Below are 23,793 nucleotides of genomic sequence, written 5' to 3' on the forward strand. Positions count from 1 at the left end.
CACTTTTTACAAATCAGGATACAGGAAGTATCATAAAACTTGGACGTAATCCTATAGCAACTAACCCCCAAATGTACCCCATTTCATGTTAAAAATATGAAAACAAAGTTAATTTTCCCCAAAATTCGAACAAAGACTTTCGTAGGAATCAAATTACACCAGGTTTAAGAACATAACATGTTCCACTCAGTCATTATCAAATTAAAATTTATATTCTCAAGACCTTTGTCACTGATTGAAATAATTATATCTAAGTTCCCATCCGTACGATGTACCTAATTACCCTTGTTGAGATAATAGGAATTTCTGTTTATAATGTAAATCACGAGCTCACGTTTACAGCATTTAATTGGATTTATGATCAACGTATAAATACGACTCCGATATCTTTCGATAGGGAGAGAGAAGACGATGAATACCATTCAAAGCTAGTAGGGATAAATGTTATAAGATTTATATTCTGTGTATCGTGGAAATCTGAGAATAAAATCAAACAGAGTTTTCTCAATATATATGCTATAAATGGTGACCCCGACGTGATATGAACACGCAACCGTCCAAACCAAAATTTTTAAAATAAAAATACGCCATCTTTCTGTAATTCTACTTTACAATCTTTACTCTTTCTATAAACTCTTCTTTATTTCAATGTCGTGTCTCACTGTAGATCATATACATGTAAATATTTTTTTGACTTATATCATTAATTTTAGCATTGTGTATTGTATTTTTTTTATATATTTTCGATTTATTTGAGGTGCCAAATCTTGAAACTTCCAGTTAGTAAGATGGGGAGATAATATAGCAACTAACCCCCAAATGTACCCCATTTTATGTTAAAAATATGAAAACAAAGTTAATTTTCCCCAAAATTCGAACAAAGACTTTCGTAGGAATCAAATTACACCAGGTTTAAGAACATAACAGGTTCCATCCAGTCATTATCAAATTAAAATTTATATTCTCAAGACCTTTGTCACTGATTGAAATAATTATATCTAAGTTCCCATCCGTACGATGTACCTAATTACCCTTGTTGAGATAATAGGAATTTCTGTTTATAATGTAAATCACGAGCTCACGTTTACAGCATTTAATTGGATTTATGATCAACGTATAAATACGACTCCGATATCTTTCGATAGGGAGAGAGAAGACGATGAATACCATTCAAAGCTAGTAGGGATAAATGTTATAAGATTTATATTCTGTGTATCGTGGAAATCTGAGAATAAAATCAAACAGAGTTTTCCTCAATATATATGCTATAATCCTACCCTCAGTAGATTCAGATAATAATTTTAGTCGTGCATGAATTATTGTAAACACAAACAATAATAAATCAAGTCAAAATAAAATGAAACAGACACACAATGCTTCGACTGCAATTGACGAGGAGCCACGAAAGACAATCAAGTCATCGTGTCAGCGACACCATAAATGCTGAGTTCAGCAGCAGATGATGTCACAAAGTACTCGTCAATGAGATGGCTTATGAATTCACTCTTGAAACTATTATATGAAGATCTTTGATCTTATTTGGTATATCATTCCATATGTTTGGGCCATCGAATTTTTTTGATTTCTGCACCCAGGCTAGAGTTTGTTCTAACAAAATAGGGGGCTTCTGCCAGCTGAACGGGTGTTATAACCATAAACATTGCTACAACTTGTGAAGTAATTGTTAAAATCAATGGGCAGCATACCGAATTAGAACTGGAACATGACTCTGGCCACTTCAAATTCATACACATCCTCACTTTTAAATATGTTCTCTTTTTTGAAAATTGGTTCCAATCTCTGTCGAGTACGAGAGCCAGTCATCGATCCCAGGGCACGGTTTTGAAGAATAGAAATTGTTTTGAGATCGGACTTGCATTTCGAGCCACATGCCACAATTCTATATTGTAGATGGGAGTAAAATAGTGCAAAATGAAGAGTCCATAATATACTTTTTGGCACGAATTGGCTTAGTTTAGTCATTACACCAATAGCTCTAAAGCAGGGGTGACGAACCCATTTGCTCTTGCGGGCCATTTTATCAGTCACCGCTGAGTAAGCGGGCTGCACAACTTTTTAGTCATATATAGTATGATGCCTATTAATTTTCATCAACAAGAACGAACAACAGCATCTATAAGGATGAAGTTATCTAATGATATATTGCAGTATAAAATAAAAATAGAACATTCAATTCAGGTTTTGCTTAGTGAAATTTTCGAAAAGCTTTTTGCTTTACTAAGCGCTTTATATTAGAACGAAATGACGATTTGAAATCTCTAAACTGCATACCAAGATTTTCGTCTGTCAGTCTTGACCTGGTTTTAACCTGTCATCTCACTCGACCGCGCGCTCCGCTCGGCTGTTGGAGATTCGAATTTCCGTTCGAAAAACGAAGCATTCTTGACTCGAATGTTTTTGTCGACTACCGAGGTATTTTTACCGTCCACTACCGAGGTAAATTTATATTGTACTAGTAAATTATAGAGTTTAATAATCTATCGCAGACCTAGGGATTTTTCTAACGTTGATATCTCGCAAATATTATTGGGTGGTATAGTATTATGATAAAGCGGAGTCAGTGTTGCAAGAACACATCAAATTTTTATAATTCCCAGCATCGCAAAAATACGAATCAAAACTAAATATAATCGCGCTGTCTGAAACACTTTGTATATGGTCGTGATATTTCATAGTAATGTTTATATTTTGTCGACGCAACCGCAGGTTACATTAACACACGATTGAATTAATATAAAGCAAAACATTTTAAATAGACTCTGATTTGTCGTCAACAAATTTCACATTAGTGGCGAGGGCTTCGTACAAAAGAGCCGTATTTTGCAAGCCTCCGGATACAGAAGTTATATAAACGAATCCATCCTGTTACGATTAACTGATTTTTAAAATGTAGGCATTTATTCAAGATCTCCCATTATTTTAATCATTGAGCTGACGTTATAAACTATTTATCACTTTCAGATGTCCCGTGTAACGTGCGCCGAAACATTAGATTTTCGCAAAATGAGGTTACCCCTCCTCCCCTAATCCCTATGCGTTTGTCGATAAGCCAACGTAACTAGACTAAGACATTGGTTATTTTGATACATTGTTGATCCAACAAAACAAGATGTCGTTGTCAGTAATATAGGTAATACTGGTGCTCCCATTTTATATGTACAGTCTCTGAAGGTTTATGACTTCAAGCCAAACATACACTGAATCGTCTGAACGCTTCGAGGGCCGCACAAAATTCTTTGGCGGGCCGCACAAAATTCTTTGACGGGCCGCATGCGACCCGCGGGCCGCAGGTTCGTCACCTCTGCTCTAGAGTCTAGACCAGTGGTTCCCAAACTTTTTTGACCATCGCCCCCCTAAAGTAGTTTATGCAACTTCATCGCCCCCCTGCACTACAAAAAAATATACAGTCAGAAACGAATATATTACAGACCAAATAAAAAGACAAATAATAGTTTATGGTGTTTTTTAATGAAATAGATGAGCTTGGTGTTCTTCAGCGAGTTATTTATTATATCTAAAATTACCCCGTTTACTGATGGAAAGGTGATTTCGTTGTTTTAATAGCAATAGTAGCACGGCTGAAAACCCCTTTTTCACCATACAATAGATCGAAAATGAAAGAATCCAGGGTTCTACCACCTCAAAAACCGCCGTGTACTCTTGCCTTATAGCTTTTCACTTTCTAAATTCACCCCATTTCACATTAAAATAATAAAAACAAAGTTAATTTTCCCAAACTTATAATAATTATTTTCGTACATCTCCTTCATTCGTACAGCCTGATGACCTGCACCAAAATATTTCGGAAAAATTCATCCCTGATTCCTCATCCTATCACGGCCTCCAGTCCGATCACCATTCCACAATTAACCAGCCATTTGTTTTTGATTCATTGACTCGGATGTGGAAGAAGCCGTGACTGACTATCGGCTACGGCCCAGGGGTCGGCAAGTTTTATGTCGCTCGCAGGATAAAATTCAGGGTTGCTAGTCTTTTGCGGGTCGCATATATTTTTTGGAAGTTAAAAACGGAACAGCACGCAAAAACTGCGACAATTCGTGAACTCAACTCAGTCGTCTTATTAAAAAAATATTACAATGATATTTAATGTGACACTGTCTCGTTGCTGCATCACGCTGGATAGCTTTACGACGCCAAGATTGAAACATTTTCTAAATGGGCACCACCAACCCACTTCTTTGCTTGTTCTTTGTAATGTTCATTTTCGAAAATAATGATTTGCACAAATATGTACTTCCAAACATCGAAGTGAATATTTTCGCATGATTTGTGAAATTTTGATAAATATTTTCTCTCTAAGAAGATACATTCTTACAAAAATTAAGCAGTGATGAATCTCTCGATTAGAATATGAATTTTATTTTCTTATTGCTTCGCAATATATTCGAATATTTACTGCGCTATTGAACCCCTGCACTCAGCATCAACTTTTCTGCGTGTTTTCATTTGTCTAATTATAATTACATTGTAGGCTCGTTAAACGAGTGGCTGTTCACTAGATTGTTAGGATATAGTATAATTTAGTCTAAACGTGTCTCACGATAAATTCTGTTACGTAAAAAAATGTAATTTACTCCTCGAGCGTAGATTATAAATAAAAAAATTTCATCGTCAAAACCGCCGTTCGGATATTTCCCCGGGCATAGACTTCCTTGTTTACTTCGTGACATTGGCCAATCAGCAAGATGCAAAAAAAGGGAACAATGCCCCCTTTCGCATCCGCTCAGGCGCTCAGACACTCTCACTCAGACAGATTTTCAGGCGTGGTCGTGAACACTACCTCATTTTCGCATTTTTGAATTATATTCGTTAGTTTTTAGTTGTTTTTCGGAAATTTAAATATAAATCAAATAAGTCAATGATTACTTTGCCTTTCCATGAGTTTCAGTTTAAATACAGCAATCAAAAATTAGTGTAGAAATAGCTGTGATAGACTAGGCTAAAATTTATCGGTACTTTTAAAAAACAGATTGTTGAATGGTGTGTATTAGAATGATAGTTTGAAACAAATACCTCATTTTAAAGGCAACAACTCGCGAAACCACTCTTAAAATAAGCCCCGAAACTTTTAAAATGGTAAAGTATGGGAAGAATTTTCCGCAGTCAAAGGTCGGGGAAAGGTCCATTCAGTGAATCGTCCAGAGCCAGATTATTTTACTCCGGCCGTATTTTGCCGACCACTGGGATACGCAAACTACCTTACCTTACTGCGAAGACGAGACCAGAAATCCATTCGCGTGTGAATATCGCCCACATGATTCAAGCCTGCCAATGCACACAGAGTACAGAATTAAGTGCGCCGAACATAAAACAGGTTTCGCGAAATCGCCCCCCTATCGTCCCCTTAGACTTTTTCGCCCCCCTCTGTATCGTTTTCGCCCACTGGGGGGCGATATCGCCCACTTTGGGAATCACTGGTCTAGACAACTTGCTTGCTAGTTGGTCAATATGCATTTGCCAATTTATCTTATTGTCTAGTGTTACAACAAGATATTTAACAGAGTTACAGATAGTCACTACGGAGTCATTCAGAATAAGGTTTGAGATGAAGAAGTGTTTGATGTTTTGCTACAGTTAAATAACATGATTTTTGTTAACTATTCGCTCCAAGTCTGCCAGATTTTTCAGAAAAAGATTTATTAAGGCACTGGTGGCATTAACCATATCATTGATATGGATAAGAGTACAGGTCCCAAACCTGAGACTTGAGGGATCCCCACAGACACACTTTATTTCCGAGATTCGGAACTGGCCAAACATAGAAACTGACATCTACCTTCTAAGTAACTAGAAACAACTTGTTTACAACTCTAGAAACACCATAATGTTTCAACTTACTAATCAGAATGTTATCATCCACCGTATCAAAAGCTTTTTTGAATCCAAAAATTGAATGCATCCTACCGAACCTTCAATCTATAATATTATAATATTTACTAACAATGTCGAGGATTGCATATGATAAGCACTGTCCATTTCGAAAACCAAACTGATCTTTATTTAAAATTCTAAAAAGGAATTTAATCTTTTCAGTAGTAGTTTTTCAAAAAGAATCGGGCATAGAGATGCGGCGACACTTTATCCTTGATACCAGATTTAGGGCCTGTTCACATATGTTCACACTATTGCGTTGACTCACCTTCAAACCTTGTTTTTTAACTTAATCGTGCGTTGCTGGGTTAACGCATTGCGTCAACGCAGTGCGTTGTTGGAAGAGAATTCTTTTTGCGTTGACGCTGCTTGGGCCGCCTTTTTGAATTATGTTTTTGATTTGGTGCTTCCGCCGTTTTCGTCGTATGACTTCGGTTTTTTCGGGCACCCACATCTATAAGACTTACTAGCAATGTCAAGTATTGTATATAATGTGCAGTGTTCATTTCGAAAACCAAACTGATCTTTAGTTAAAATTGGATTTTTTTCTAAAAGGGAATTTAATCTTTTTAGTAATAGTTTTTCCAAAAAAAATCGAAAGGTAGGATTAAATTGAGATGGGACGAAAATTTGACACTTCACCCTTGTTACCAGAGTCATACACAGGTACCACTCTGGCAATTTTTAAATGACTATAGATAGGGAGGCATTGAAAAATCTACATTAAATTGGATTAACAGTTCAAGTATATAGTTAGATATATAGTCATGCCCCTCAGCCTTTCTAATTATAGAAGCATTAATAACTATTTCAATTTCAAGAGGGATGGTATCCTCCAAGAACATAGTAGATTTGTTAGGTGAATTAAAAAAAAAGCTTGCAAATGTCATCTGGATCTTGAATTTATTTATTCTAGGTCTCATCGTGTAAAGAGTTTGAACAAGATTTCTTACTTCTCTGAATAATGATAGAGTTAATGTTACTCAAGGTCTTTTTTTGTGTATTTCTTATGTTTGTCAAAGCATGTAGCATAGTAATCATCTTTAGCCCTAATTTTAATATGACATAGACTAGACTAGATTATTGAAATACTTTTTCTTTTCAACTTCAGTGCTATTTAAAAACAAGGATTTATGCATTTTATTTCGCATTTTAGCAGAACGGAACATACTAGGCGTGATCCAGGACTTCTGAGTCAACAGACGCTCTTTCCTACCTAATTTTTTCAGTGCGGCGTGATCGTGTATTGAATATTGAACTTTGTTTACAAATTTATCAAATAATACGTTAAAATTATTCACTCCTATTTGCGGGAGAAAAATTCCACCGCTAAATACAGTTTGAGTTTCATTTAAAAAAAATTCGTAATTGTAATACTTCAAGTCTCTCTTCGTGTCAGTCTCAGGAGGTGTATGTTGCAAGTCGGTTTGGCAGAATATAGAAAGGTATTCAGTCAAACTATCGACTAATTCATTCAAACCATCGGAGCGTGACGGCTGCTGCGAAAGACTATTCCTATTTTCACTGAAGCACATTTTTAAAGATCTGGAGAGATACTCAAAGGCTACGGGACACAAAGTGTATCCGAAAAAAATTGAGATCTCATGTACCACACATTCAACCAAAATCTTATCAAAGTCAACACCATATGCAAGATTTGGGGGAAACAAAATATAAAAATACTTGAAGTCTACTTTGGCCGTGGGTCAACTAAACTTACATGGACGAAAAATTGCACAAAAATTAGGCAAATTCCCAATCGCACCAAACCGAGGATGTTATTCTGGAGAGGCAGACTCACTGTCTTATATAACAGATTCAAATTAAAAACGTATGATCTTTGTCGTGATGGAAATTATTGTCCAATGAGGCTGGATTGTAAACTTTGTACGAACCACGAAGACACAACAAAACACATATTCTTTAAATGCTCAAAATATTCTGAAATTCACGGAAGAACTCAAGCAAACTCTGGAAAAGATCAGCGTTAAAAACGTAGATGTACCCCCACAATCAATCTTTGACAATTCGTATGCAGGTGTAAACAATTTAGCAATCCTGAGAATGTACAGTATACTCAAGTTGGAAACCATCACACTCAAACATAACTTGGATAGGCACAACAGATACATGGACCAAAAAGATATATCTTCAATACTTTCAAAATTCAAAAACTGGATTTTCATGTTCAGAGTTCAATATGGTCCGACAGATATGTACAATCTATCCAAAAAATGGGAAGAGGTGTTGAACTTAGATGGATGAAATGCAAAATGAACGACATTATGTGGCCGAAATGCAGGATGCGCGACCTGGACTTTACTCGTCAATCTATCTCACCACAAATAGTAAGTGAATTTCATCTTAGTACTGCCCGATACGTAAGTATCACTGTATTAGAGTTTTGTGCCTGGTCCGACATAAGTCGCTTGTATGGACATCGAATAGTTTTGACAACTGTCCATGTACGGTTTTGATCGGCCGACATATTTATTCCTTTCAAAATTTGGTGATTTTTTAAAAAATATAAGCAATTCCATCTTAAATGGTGGATATGATGTAAGGCAGAATACCAAATCAATTTGGTATACACGATCCCTTTTCTGTAAAGGAGAATGAGTCTTATATCTCCGTCGGCATTACCGGGCATTGGGCTGGATTCAGGTAATGTTATCCCGATCCATTATAATAAAAAAAGAGACTCTAGTGTTATGCTTAAGAAGCGCTTTTGTCGCTAGCTGTTTTGCATTCTGCAAGTGGCTAAGAACTTCGGATCGTGCAATAAATTTCTAGAAATCATGAATTACTTACACGTTTAAATATTTTATAATCACTATATACTTTAAAATGTTTTGCAGCTCTTAAAGTAAAAATTACGCTATAAATAAAGAACACTTTGCCTCGGAATTGATGAACTTTTATCCGTTTTATGGCGACAAATAAAATATTTACTTCAAACTTTTAAATGAGGGCAAAATACATATTTTTAAAATGGAACCATATATTTGTATATCCTTTGTTGAATGATGATGCATCCTAAAATAAAACACACTTTCGAAAGCACAAGGAAAAACTTTCAGTGCGTTATAAAATACACAAAATAAGCAAAAAAGATATTTCGACCCGAAAGAATCTTCGACTCAGTCACGCGAAAGAAATTTGTACATACACCTATCGGAGTTAGATGAAAAAAATGCAGTAGTACCACAATAAAACATGTGACAGCAATACTCTATAATAATTCCGAGTCAATGACATTCAAAGGAGTTTAATCCTAGAGAAGGATATGACAGAACATCCGTTGAAAAACCATGCCCAAGCGTGCAAATATTTGATTATTTCCTCATTGTTTTTCTTGGCACGGAAATATGGGTGACTTCAAATGATTTTCTGAAAACAAATCCAGATATGTCAAAATTTATTAATTTATACATCATAATAATCCTCCGAGAGTTCAATGAAATTAAAAGGCAGTTTATTTTAGGTCAAGTCAACAACTCTAGTTTGAACTTTGATTCATCAATCATCATCAAAAAATCCTGCTCCTTTTCGAGTAAAAATTTCCAAACCTCAGCAATTCCCCAGTGAATTATAACATTCTGCATATTTTATTTGTACACATAATATTAAGTTTATACACTCTGTAACAAAAGAAAATCAGGTGAATACATGATACCGAGAACCAAATACAAGCTTATATGGCTGGATATATCACGTTAACTTGCCATATATAGTTGCATGGAAGATAAGTATTCTGGGGTGTAACAGACGGCAATAGACTACAATAATATATGAAATATTTTTAGAACATTATTAGACTAAACTCCAGTCACGTAGTATGTGATACAATTGGCAATCACTCGCAATATGGAAACCAACATATATATACCGTGTTTCCCCGAAAATAAGCCCTAGTGTTATTAGGAAGAGAATTGAAATAAGACACTGTCTTATTTTGGGGGAAACACGGTAGTACTGTATCACAACTGTCAGTATGGGTATTGCTCTGATAAAATGATATTATCCAAGCTAATATTGGCTGATTTCAGGATTGCCTCCAGTTATTGCTGTACCTACATGAACTTGACCATTTAATAGAGCAAGACTACATTGTAAACTTGCTGTTAATTGATCAATCTAAAATGAACTGGGAAATGTAGTAAACAATTTCATACTACTAAGTCAAATTAGGCTGGGTATTCTATGCTCAGCACCCTGGCACAAATCCAAATTGATTTAAGAGAGTAACCTGCAAGTCAACAAGTGCTGAATTGAATTCACACATAATTCTCAAAATAATCATTCAATTAGGTAATGCTTACATATTTGAATTTCAAAATTAATTTAAAAGCATCAAATGGTAAATTCCCAACTCAATGGACTATATTTAGTATACGAATTTAGCACTGCAATTGCACCAATGCCCAAAATTGAGTAAACTTTATGGTGATAAGGTTGCAACAAAAACTAGAATGGGAATGTGATCAGGATTGCTCACATACTCAGTTCCTCTTTTCAATTGTCCATGCTAACAAAATCCTTCAAAAACTACACCAAAACACAAGGCGGATGCTGGTTTCCTTAGCTTCAAGATATATCAAATCCATGGCGTGTCCCGTGCAATCAGTGTCCCGAGCGTTAAAATGCAACATATAGCAGTAATATCAAATAATAGCATTCAAAAAAAAAAATAAAAGGGTCGTCACTTTACCCCACTCTTCTATATGGAACATTATGAAAGAATGTTTTCATTTCCATTAAAAAATATGAAACACGAGTACACTTCAGTTACAACAAAATTATTTACACAAATTCTTTAAAATATGCAAGTTGTCTACGCTCCCGCTTAGACATTCGTAATTGTTCTTCTAGATCGAGAAACTCGTACCAAGGTATTATCTCCCCACCAGACGTAGTTTGTGACACAATTGGCGATCACTCGCAATATGGAAATCAACAAACAGTGTTTTTCCCCGAAAATAAGACTGTAAATGATGGCTTAGCCGTCATTTTATTTATTGCCCTTTGTCGCCTCGTTGTGGTACTTTAGATTGTTGCGCAAGTTTGTCTCGTGGTTGGGCCATTTTCAGGATTCTGTTGAACAGGCTGACAGGGTTTTGTGCTTCTCTGATTTGTCTAATATATTCATCTTTATTCATGCATTAAGATTGTTTAAATATTAAATGGAAATATCTGCTTGTTTGTAATATTATTTGCCGAAAAATGGGTAAGTCATATTTTGTGTTAAGAAATTTAGGAATTCAGTTTGCACATCTTGCTGGGTGTTGCTACTTGATTTATTTATAAATTTCATTGCAAATGCTGAAATGCACGTTAGTATTTTACAATAAGTACGGTAACCACTGTCTGGACAAGTTATTGTCTGCTCTTTATTCATAAGTTATTCTGCTTTCTTTAACATGTAATCAAGTACCGGTATAATGTATATATCATGCCAATGTCTCGGGTATTTTTAGATCATTACTGTTGTGTTTTGGTTATAAGTTAAACTCTTATTTTAATTGCACACTTCATCAGTTCATTGAGACACTATTTTGGAACGCTTCATAACATCTATTTCATTCTGTCATTTTTGAACACGATTTGGAAGTAACATCAAAACATTGTGTTGGACAGTTTCTTGGGGTATCCAGGTTTCAGTGAGTGCAGGAGTGAGTTAAACGACGGTTATACACGGCGGAACATACGACTGCGAGTCTGTGACAAAAGAATTGAATAAGATAAGACTGTACTGCTGTAAGACTCGTAGCATCGTGAACAGCGGCCGTAATAAAGACCTACCCCGAAAATAAACCCTAGTGTTATTTTTAGGAAGAGAATTGAAATGAGACACTGTCAACTGCTGCGTAAAGTTTGTTCTTCTGGATCGAGAAACTCGTACGCGTCTCAACGCCTGGATTCCGTTGTATCTCATGGGTGTGATTTGAGAGAAATCTTCGGACTGTGAAAGGACCCTGCCAAGGAAAAGCCAGCTTTTTTTTGGTGGATAGTAATACCATACAATGTATTCCCCTTCAAACTTATGAGGTTCCACATGATATTTCCCTTTTGTCGCAATGCAGTTTGATTCAAGTTCTGGCCCATACAAAAGACTCCTCGGTGACTGCTTTAAATCATTCAACATACTCGGTATAACAGAAATGTGGTGGTGTCTGTGTCGGCGTCCATACATAACGTCGATAGGGAGGTCAATCTCCGTCCCCAACAAAAGACTATTAGGTGTAAATTGTGTGCTCTCATGTACTGTAGTCATGTAATTCATGCACAGATATGGCGTCGTATACGTCTTGACAATACCATACAATTCGCACATCTCAGTGGACAACAGAGATTCAAAATCTCGACCTTGATCAGTGTGAACAATCCGAGGAACTCCAAATCTTGCGAAGAACGGGCGGACTAGCACACCAGCTGTAACCTCTGCATTCTGATTGGAAAGTGGATAACACTCTACCCACTTGGTAACACAGGAAAGTGTTCATTCCCATTTTTGGTACGTGGTAGTGGTCCCTAGAAATCATAACGACACGTTCTATAGGAGAGCCGCAGAGTAGTTGTCGTATATCCCCTTGTTTGCGTCCATTCGTCATCTTAGCCGCAGCACAAGGTTTGCAAAATCGACACCAGAGCAAAATATCTCTTTTAAAACCAGGCCAATAGAAACAAGCACAAACAATTTTAAATGTTCTGATAGACCCTAAATGACCCTTCAGGGGGTACGGGCACTGTGTAAATGCTGGAAAATTTCTCGTCTCAATGCCAATGCTCATTGAGATAGATAACGCTTAGTCTTTAGAGATTCATGCTCAAAGTCCTGTGGCTGCGGTTTATAATGTTTATAATGAGAACGGCTCTGCCAGGCAACAACTGCAGAAACATGTAACAAGTTTTTTCCCCTTTGCAGTTGTGATAATACAGCACCCGTCCCAGTGCCTTTCGCGTCGGTGTCCCTAATAAACCCCCCTTGAACCAACGGAAAAGCCAGAATAAGAACGGACGTCAAAAGACGCCTAATGATTCTAAATGCTTTCTGGCAGTCGTCAGTTCACTCATATCCCCCGTTCTTTCGAGTCAAACGAACCAAAGGCGATGCTGTGGTGGCATAACCAGGCACGAAACGCCATAATAGTTGGCAGTTCCTGAGAAACTTCTAACATGTGATACTCCTTGAAGCGTTTCTCATTCGACTATTGCTGCTACATTGTGATGATAATCACAGCGAACTCCTTCGGAAGAAATTTCGTATTCAAGGTAGGTAACTAATCGACAAAACGCCTGGCATGCGTCAGAATCCATGATCTGTGAGCTAAAACATCATCCAATCAATTTGAACAACCTTTCCCGATTATAACGCCCAACACTCGGTCCATCATCTGCTCCAAAGTTACAGGCGCATTAGACAGACCAAATAACATGACTACAAATTGGTAGTGTCCCTTCTCAAGAAAACCGAAAGCAGTTTTCCCTCTGTCAAACGGATCGACTTCTATCTGTCAGTACCCACTAGCCAAGTCAATGGTTAAGAACCGGCCTGGTCCGCCAAAGGACTCCACGATCTATACCAGTAGTCGGCAACCTTTTTTAGGTGACGGACCGGTAAAAGCCTAACCAAAATTTTGGCGGACCACCTTTATACAAACGAACTAAGCTTATGTAGTAAATTAGACGCGTTAGAAAATATATGTTGATATTATCTCAAAAAACAGGGGTACCGTTGATGCTATTTAATGCGATATCTGTATTTATTTGTTTGTCCATTAACTCAGAGTTTCCCAAACTTTTTGGGCCGCGGACCCCTATTTGTGGATATTATTTTTTACGGACTCCCATCCTATACCAATTTATGTGCGTAATCAGGGAGGGAGGATAATGTTCCATTCAGAATTATAACACAACAACACAAACGACATTGATGTGACGCATCAATTTCTGACAAGCAAACTCGTAGGCCCAACTATACGACAATGAACTAATTTAATTTTTTATTCTTGGATAGTCTCTCACAATTAACTTAATTGGGTTTCACGCCTCTTTTCTGCATAAGGGGCTCAAATGACCTTGTCAAAGTCGCACAAGTTCTTGACTGGTGATAACTCAATAACGTATACAATCAATTATTACCGACGAAGTAGCGCTAGGACAGAGATCTACCTCACAGACGCTCAAAGCAACGATCGTCTACATTCACAGCAACATTTTCACTCCCATTGTTGAAGTCTCATAACAATTACCATTTGCGATTGCTTTAACTTACGACTTTATCTCGTTTATGAATGTCTAAGTAACAGTGGATATACGTTAAATGTATATATTTCAGACTCTCAATACCACTGCGAACCCCCGTGTAGTCGTCACGGACTGGCAGGGGTCCGCGGACCCCAGTTTGGGGAAACCCTGCGATTACCTGTTCCCAGTTTGGAGATATGGTCGACAATCGAGAGTGATACCGTAAATATATACTACTACGTGATACACGTATCGTGTTTCTTACGCCCACCCGATTTCGGTATTTCGTTTTTGTAGTTGTAAATATCGGAAAACCCGACCCACATAAGAAGGTAACACTGTCTGTGAAGCTTCTCTTTCAATGTATGAGTATTTATCTAAGAGTATCGACCAAAAGACTACGAAGATATATATCGCAAATACGCTTTTCAACTCATTATCATTCGAAATTTTAATCGCGGAGATTCGTTGTTGTTAGATTGTAGAGGTGTTTTGTGACACTGTCCGTTTTTGTAATCTTTCTGCGGACCGGTAGTAATTATTCCGCGGACCGGAGATGGGCCGCGGCCCGGTGGTTGACGACCACTGATCTATCCCACAATCTCCACCATCTATACGTGGTAAAGGGTAAGCATCCATGTAGGTAATTGAATTAATTAAATGAGATCGCAGAACTGCCGTACGATGCGCAATTTTTAATTTTAATGATGACATCACACAAAACTTTGTAGAGTGAAAACGAATCCAATATAGATGACAAATTTTTTTTAAATAAATAAAAGTTATAGCCTAATTCTAGCGGCAACAACAATCTTTTACTAATAAAGCAATCGGTTAATTAATTGAGAAAAGAGCGATTTTTCAAAGCAACAATACCAATAACAAGAAGACGATCCATAGGTCTATTTCGTGTCCAATATGTATACTAATTGATGGCCAAATTATAATAATTCTACATGATCTTTAAAGAAAGTTCGCAAACCTACAAACATATATAGAGCGTTATTATGATACTTTGAAGAAGAAAAAAGGGAATATCCTGAAGTCTGAATCGTCTAACCAACTCGTAAAATTTCATTAAAACTGAGGCAATAAAAATTACCGTTGTACCCTCTTTTCCCGTTACCCTAAGCACGTATTTATATTGTCTAATCATGCAGGGTTTCCCAAACTGGGGTCCACGGAACCCCGGGGGTCCGTGACAACTGCAGTGGGAGTCCGCAACGATATGAAAAAAGTCTGATCGATATTTAATGATTGATTTCCAAGAGAAATTGCATATATACGAACGAATATCCATTACTGTCCGAAAAGGCAATTAAAATCCTCTTGCAACGACCTACATTACTGAGGCAGCATTTTCACTCTTATGAATATGATGACAAAACACAGATCAAAATTTGCCGTCCTATCTATAGGTTTGCTTGCCACAAATTGCTATGAGAATTGAAAAATTGTGCAGTAAATGGCAACCTAATTCATCACATTAATGTCGTTTGTGTTGTGTTGTAAATGAAACATTATCTTTACTCGTTGGTAAGGCACTGAAATTGATACCACAAAGCGTGGGGTCCGTCATCAGATCGGCGATTGGCAAGGATATAAATGTACACTAAAACCTCTTTAATGACAATGCAATATTAGTATTTCTCTACTCTTTTTTGTCTGGTATGCTCTTTTAGGGCCGCGGTATAAGATAAGATAATACTAAATATAGGAATTGGGAATGTTGGCTTCTTCAGTCATAACGATAAATATCGTTTTGCTGCTGCAAGTTCTCCAGAAGGCGATATATTCATGAATTACTTCATGTTTGACTGACAAATATTTGATATGATCAGTTTACCGCGATAAATCTGCATCAATCTTTTCACTATTGATTAGAAACTAATTAGGTTCATGCCAAATCAGTTTCTGTTGGAAAATCGCCGATGCGCGGTAAGTCAATGGGGCATATTATGGACGAGTTTGGACATCGATAGTACGTAAAACGGTCGCGGTTTGTTGCTTTTGAGCGTAAAGTCACCTTCACTCAGACAAAAGATTTTTTGAAACGACAGCATATTGAGATCGTAAATTTTTAAGAATGCAGCGCGAACACGGACTTCGTAAGCGAGGGAAGCCAAGTAAATCATCTTTACCAGATGTAAGGTCAGGGTTGTCTAATACATATGAGAATTTGGGGGCTTGCCGATTGCTTCTGAAGGTAGTGGTTGGATTTGTTATATTGATCGGAATTCTCTTATGCTTTGCCTATGCTATTTCTCCAATTACTGCTGTTTCCATCAGCGGTATACACGATATACGACAATTTGAATGGGCACAGGTTGAAAATAAAGATCTGCAACGTGGGATAAGAATTCTATCCGAACTGATTGGACCTGAATCAATCGCTATAGACGAACATGATAATCTGTATACTACAGTCAGTGATGGACGGGTCGTTAAAATAGTAAACCCCGGTAAACATGATCAATCAGTTATCGACTTAACGGAATCGTTCGACTATGCCAAAGAAAGCAAACGGAGTAAGATACGTCCTCTCGGTATTCGCCTGCATGGTTCGAAGCTATATTTCGCAGATGCTTACCAGGGGGTAATCATGATCGATTTGAAATCTGGAAGTCATGAGGTCATTGTGCGCTATGATGATGTCAAACCGTCGTTAGTCTTTCCAGACGACTTGACCATAACATCGGACGGTAAAACAATATATTTCACTGATATGAGCTTGAAGTGGGCTTACGAGGAAATCGCTCTCTTCGCCCTTGAAGGTGAATGCAGTGGAAGACTTTTCAAAGTGGATGTGTTGACAAAACGCACGGAACTAGTGCGTGATAACTTGTGTCATTCTAATGGTATCGAGTTGGACCGCGCTGAAAACCATGCTATTGTTGCGGAGCACAGTCGTCGCCGTCTTGCAGTAATAAGTCTTGAATCAGGAAAGCTCGTGCGGAATATTTTACTACCTGGTGGACCAGACAACATTCGTAGAAGGCAGAATGGTGGGTATTGGGTGTCGATACCTTATTTACCTGAACCAGGTCATTTCACTACATGGCATCCCGTGATTCGTAACATTCTCGCAACCGTTCTAGGCGAACTCGGAATTCTGAGTTGGGTGAACTTAAACCAAGGAATAGCAGTGAAGTTGAATGATGACTTAGAGATCGTAAGAATCCATTATGATACGGAAGGAAGACTGTCTAAGGCAATTACAGAAATATCTGAACTTAGTGATGGAAGACTTGCTGTGGGATCTTTTATAATAAACGGAATCGCATTGGTAGATCCTATATCTTCTAAATGATATATTGCTTCAGTGCGATTGGTATTGTTATGCTAATAAAAAATTTGTCTATTTTACATCAAAACAATGCATTTCTTCAAACGTAGCCTACACGTAAAATAATATAGGGCGTAATATATCCTATATCTTCTAAATGATATATTGCTTCAGTGCGATTGTTATTGTTATGCTAATAAAAAATTTGTCTATTTTACATCAAAACAATGCATTTCTTCAAACGTAGCCTACACGTAAAATAATATAGGGCGTACTGCCCAAAAACAAAAGGTGACTTGGAATTTTGCCGAAACGGCGACTGGGGTATTAAATATAATTGTTGAATAAACAAGAGAGCAATGCTCAAGTATATAGACACAAAGGACAGCACGAAGTGGTATCAAATGTTTTGCTTTACCGGCATCCTAATTGTAAACAAAAATATTTAGTTTATCAAAAGACGCCCTATTTCGATTTTGACCTTTGAAATAAATAAAAGTACATACAAAGGCCCCGGTCCGCAAACCACTACCCCAACCCCAACCTAAATATCACCAAAACAAATTATTCCTCGTTTTGACTTCCGTGCCTGATAAGCCATGACTCGAAGGGGGCTCCCGAAGTATGCGAAACAAGATGGCGGACATCGGAATGTAATATGTGTACTAGGTTAGGGTTAGGCCATAATTTTAGGTATAAATACTACGGGAGGCTCTTGGCTAGTCTTCGAACTGATAATAGGACTAAAATAAGGAAAATTGGAAAAAAAATTATCGCTTAAACCTAACCTGTTACCCATGTTACGCCCCGATGTCCGCCATCTTGGTTCGCATACTTCGGGAGCACCACTCGAAGTCTTGTCCTTCCAATACGGATTTTTTTTAAAAAACCCAAACTGATAAAAACTCGATTTTTGGATTTCATCAATACCCTACAAGAAAGAAGAGAGTCATATGTCATGATTACATTGTAAAAATTTCAATAAAAAACTGAGGAATCAACCTCGACCTGGAATGAAGAAAAATGTATGTGGGGCACAGACGAAACAATTTGTAGCACAGCAAATTGCAACTTCGGCATAATAAGGTGAAGGATTTTTGGTTCTTTCTTCTTCACGTTTTCCTTCGGCGATTTCCGCAAAGATTTTTTTGGTAACAATTAAAAAATACTTCTAGAGTCTAGTCCCGACCAGTGGTTCTCAAACTTTTTTAGCCCCAGAGCCAAATTTCAAACCTCAAAGTTATGAAGTGCGCACACAAACAATGCAAGGTAAAATAGCAACACACCTTTTAAGCGCATAATACCAAGTCATCGTAACAACAACACACGAAACAACTAGGGCTGGGCAAAATATTCGAATAACGAATCGAATAGTAAAATATTCGAATGGCATTTTACTATTTGAATATCCGGTACCGCGTGACCTGCGACGCTCTGCTTGGACACCGAACTCGCGCAATCAATCGTGAATTGTGTGAGATTTCGCAAGAGCGCTCGCTATCTGAAAAAACGACAAATTTGAAAAGTCGTTGTCTTTGCGTTATGGTGTTATATGCTTATCTTTGCACCTAACGTATCGTTTCAAATCTATATTTTGCAAAAAAACGTAACGACCGTTCCGTGAATTTAGAAGCGTCAAACTAGATTAGGTATTTGAAATAAATTTACCAGATTTTAAACTCGGCATGCTTGGTGACATGTCATTAGCCATTTCTTGCATGACCCGAACTTAAAGTTGATTAAAATTAAATGTTAAAATGACTTTCCGGCGTTTCATTATAAACAAAAGTCATTTAAGGTTCTTAGAAAACTCTAATTATATAAATAGCATGGATTTAAAAATGGCCAGTCAAAGTTTTTCGAAAGCTGGTATTAGTTACTTAAAAAACACTCATTAAGTTGTAACCAGATAAGAAATGCCATGTCCTACTTCCTTTAAAGCACTTTGTATTAGCACTTTAGTGATTTCTTCCATCCTTGGCCAAATAATGTTTCGAATATGTAAACATTTTACTCGACTATGCATGACCGTTGAGACAAGAGTAGAACGTAAAATCAATTGTGAATTTCGTTGAAACAATTCACACTGACTCGTTCACAAATTGTTGCGTCTATTATCATCGAAAATGATTACAATTGTTAAAATTTGAAGCATTTGGGCTGAAATAATTAAGACATGACATAATCAAAATCAATAATTGAAGTGCTGAATTTGCTAATTCCGTAAATGAAATTGCTTCATTGCCGACTTTTCAATGTTTCTATTAATTCTCAAATGGAGTATCGACCTCCGACGTTCTGGATCCCTGTTATGAATAAAAAAATATTCATTATTCGACTATTCGGTATTCGTTAAAAATATTCGAATTATTGGATTCGAAAAAAAAATTGATTTTGCCGACCCTAGACTAACAGCTATTTAATTTGGCTTTGATTTCTAATAAGTTTGTCAAAGCGGGTCGTAATCGTGGAGGATGCAAGGTGCAGTAGCTGCTTGAGATGATCGCCAGATATTTCGGGACTATTTTCGATTACTGAAACAAAATTAAAATACTTTCGAAATTAAAATAATCATTGAGTTATTTGATTTATACATAACATTCGGAAATGCGACAAAAACTGAAAGTCCACGAAAGCAAGCCAATAATTACATCCATGTCTAAAATCTTTTCAAGTGAAAAAGATTGAAAAGGGTGTTGAGAGCCACATGCGTTTAAATAATGCGCATATGTTTGAATAAATAAAACGCATGCGAAACGTAAATTGTCACTATCTTTTTTTGTCCAGGTTTGGATGTGATCTTTGTGTAAGCTTCGATTATTTGTGTCGCTCCGATTCATTACAAACGAAACCGCAAAGAAGATAATGATATACGTGCTTGAAATCTATTGACTCGTTGCAGCGTTACAAAATGCAAAACAAATACAATGACATTATTGGACACGTTTTTTGAATCAAAGTGGAGAGAGAAGTTTTATCTTGTTGCGATTGTAAATTTTTTCAATTGTAGCTTAAAAAACAGTTTAGATTGATCGCATTCTATTTGCAAAGAGGTTTGTTTTTTTCAAATGTTCATATCATCTGCATCAGGTAGGATGTCAATGTGATGTTTTTGTTGTTGGGAATTTTAAAAAAATGTGATATTAGACTTGCTCAATATTTTATCTAGTATCTGCAGGTTTACCATATCGTGCTTATTTTAAAGATTTGTGCTTATTTTCTAGCCCGAGTCCTATAAGGTAACGATGTGCTTACTTCTAAGGAAAGTGCTTATTTTCGGGTTGCGTGCTTATTTTTTCTCAGTAACATAGATACGTAAAATCAGTTTTACGTCTGGCATGGTGGCCTCCTCCAACTTCTCTTTGCCCCCGTTGGTTGGTGTGAATGTGACTTCATGCTTTTCCATGTCTAATTTCTAATAAACTCGAGTGTGTTCTACTCCCCGTTTTTATACTTCATTTCTACCGTTGGTAACTACGCCCCCCCCCCCCAAATGACAAATGACACCTTGCTTATTTTGGGCTGTAGGTATAAGATAACCCTGAGTATCTGACATTCCCCCTTCGCTTGATTACAAGTCCCTATCTCATCAACTCCTCGTGTTACGTGTTTTTTTTGCGTGTTCAGGAATCAGCATAAAGTTCTGGAAAATAACCATATTTATATAGATTTTTTTGTTTATTATATGTATCCTGATATATATCTATATTTTTTACTTAAATTTATATAAATAGAAATATTGGCACTATGTTGAAAAATATAGGAAATTTTTTTGACAAGCAAACGATATTGACAGTTCGTCATTATTGCTCGATGTTGGAGAGGTCTGCTAAAGTTTTATATCAAGATACGGATATCTGATAAAATGTTGGAAAAATTAATTTGCATTCTGGTATGCCTATACATGATAATTTTATGCCGTGACGTCAGAAAAGTAAGGTCGGTCGTTCAGCAGTTATATTTTTTATACGACGTAAATCATGATTAAGATAACAAGAGAGCAATGCTCAAATATATAGACACGAAAACTATTTGCAATAATTGCATCACGCTGTTAAACCGGCAAATATTTTTTGCATTGATGAAACCGCGACCACCATATTTCATAACATGTTGAACACTATTGGAAAGATTGTAATGCTTCTTTATTAACATATTGATGTTGTTTACCGCAAAATTGTAATGAAAAAAGGCTAAAAGATGAGCATAAACATTGCAGCTGTGCAAGCGTACAAAAAAATGGAATAAGTTAATTTGACTGCAAATGCAGTAAGAGTAAACATGTAAATAAACTTGATATGATTTGGCACATACCTACGTCATTGACTGTACAGTGGTCATATATTTCATTCTCACATCTGCAAATTGCAACAATTTGATTTTTAAAATAGGTGAGTATCGATCAATTTATATTTGATAAAACTGAACAATCACAGCAATATAAAAAACAGATGACAAAATGACTTATAGTTTGTCTTTAAACGTGTTCCCATATACCGTAAATGAAATATTATTTACTGCTTAACAAATTTTTGTATGCCTCTTTCAGGACATGATTCCACACATGAATCACATAAAAAACATTTTTAATTAACTTTCAGCCCATGCATTTGGATAACGATAGAGCAAAGCATATTTTAATACTGGTGTTAAGGAGCCCTGTCCTTATGCTATCCTTACCAGCTGGCGACTGGCAAGCATATGTGATAGCAGAAATAGTTTCATTTGCTCCAGCTTTTAGACGTGTACTGGAACTGCATCATTATAGGAGAAGAGCACATTGTAAACTTGATGAGATTACCCTCAGAAAAATACGTAGGCTGTAATAGTAAGACTGCCTCTGGTGGCGACAAACTTGGGTAAGTTGGAACATTTTTCTTATGGATGCAGTTTTGATGGATTTGGGGTTAGGTTTCAGGTTTATGTAGATATAATTCTGCTTAATAAACTAAAACTTGATACATGACTTTCTCAATATAACGGTGCTACCGCCATAAAATCACGACAAAAGACGGCGCGGTTCGTTCGTGGTAGCAGGCGCCATGCAGTGGTAGAACTGCGCCGTATTTTTACTGTGTATGATTTTGATTTTGATTGGCCTCGAGAAAAGATAAAATAGCGAAAATATGAAATATATTTCACTATTAGACATTTGATATGCTGGCCACTTAAACTAATCAAATCCATGCTTCCGAAAACAAATAACTAACTAATCCCATACAGCCATACCAGACTTGGAATGGTACCTTATCGGTAACCAGACAAGAGGCTGTGGTTCGCAATATGGTTAAGCCGTTCTATAGGCTTTCCTCTCCATCGGGATAATTATGTAAATCTTATCCTTTTTGTAAAGTCTCTTCCTCTGCATATTTCTGTATTTACTGATTTATGTACACTAACCTGCTGCACATGTTGAAATTTTTGTGAAGTTTCTTCCTCTGCATACGGTACCATACGTATTTATGCAAATGTTGTTTCCAAAAAAATGTAACGAAACAGCGAAAAATTAGAAAGGCATAGCAGCTGTGCAGACATGCTGGCTCATTACAAAAACTTAATTTCAATGCAGGCCAGAGGTCCATTTCGTGTCCAATTAGCAATAGAATCTCAAAGTAATTTGTTCATTGCTGATAGTAACAGCTGTCACGATAGATCATAAACACTGGTTAAAAATCTGAATCATGAAGTGTATTTCGTATTATATGTTGCATACATAAATTCCACTAAGATAAGAGGATGAGAAAATATCTCTTGGTTTACTTTTTACTATCCCCTGATAAATAACGAACGACTATGTTCTCCTTGAACTCAATCCTAGTTCGTGTACTCTGACTGTGGACTATGAAGCCATTTTTGTATTCTTTTCTGTAAAGTCTAGTCTCCGACTTACTGAAACAAAACAAAATGAGACATTAAACTTTATACATACACAGGTTTTGGACAGTTTTACCTTTTGGCATTTCATGTGTGTAAACACTACTTATCATGAATTATAACGCTTTCAATTTCATCAGATTAGAGCTCGATCTGTCGGATGGAAACACCGAAGACTGGAAGTCGTTTCTAAATATTTGCGAAGTGGCATATCATAATAACATCATATACAAGCAGATGTATCGAGATGATGAACAACGTCGTGAATTTTTGAAATATTACTACGAGCATTACTACAGGTACGCATACAAGAACGAAAATGGGAATCTCGCTTATATTCTTATATTCATTTACTTTGGGTTTATGGGTATACAGAAGGCCTAATCGTAATCTAATACAATACGTGCGATAAATTATCACAATTTTATGGAGATTTTTACATTGCCGCTATAAACTGGCTCTGTAGAAGCAGA

The 23,793-nt window shown here is 36.7% G+C and overlaps 1 protein-coding gene across 1 annotated transcript; it reads left to right on the forward strand.

The window, feature by feature from the left end:
- Nucleotides 1–16,217: 16,217 nt before the first annotated feature.
- On the forward strand, nucleotides 16,218–17,594 carry LOC144428311 (adipocyte plasma membrane-associated protein-like). The gene has a single exon (XM_078117365.1). The coding sequence runs from the start codon at nucleotides 16,247–16,249 to the stop codon at nucleotides 17,468–17,470; it is 1,224 nt and encodes a 407-aa protein (XP_077973491.1). The 5' UTR covers nucleotides 16,218–16,246; the 3' UTR covers nucleotides 17,471–17,594.
- The last annotated feature ends 6,199 nt before the right edge of the window (nucleotides 17,595–23,793 follow it).

This window comes from Styela clava, chromosome 10, assembly GCF_964204865.1.
Source record: "Styela clava chromosome 10, kaStyClav1.hap1.2, whole genome shotgun sequence".
Taxonomy (NCBI): domain Eukaryota; kingdom Metazoa; phylum Chordata; class Ascidiacea; order Stolidobranchia; family Styelidae; genus Styela; species Styela clava.

Coding starts and splice junctions, on each gene's coding strand:
- LOC144428311 (XM_078117365.1), top strand. CDS start 16,247: ATGCAGCGCGAACACGGACTTCGTAAGCGAGGGAAGCCAAGTAAATCA.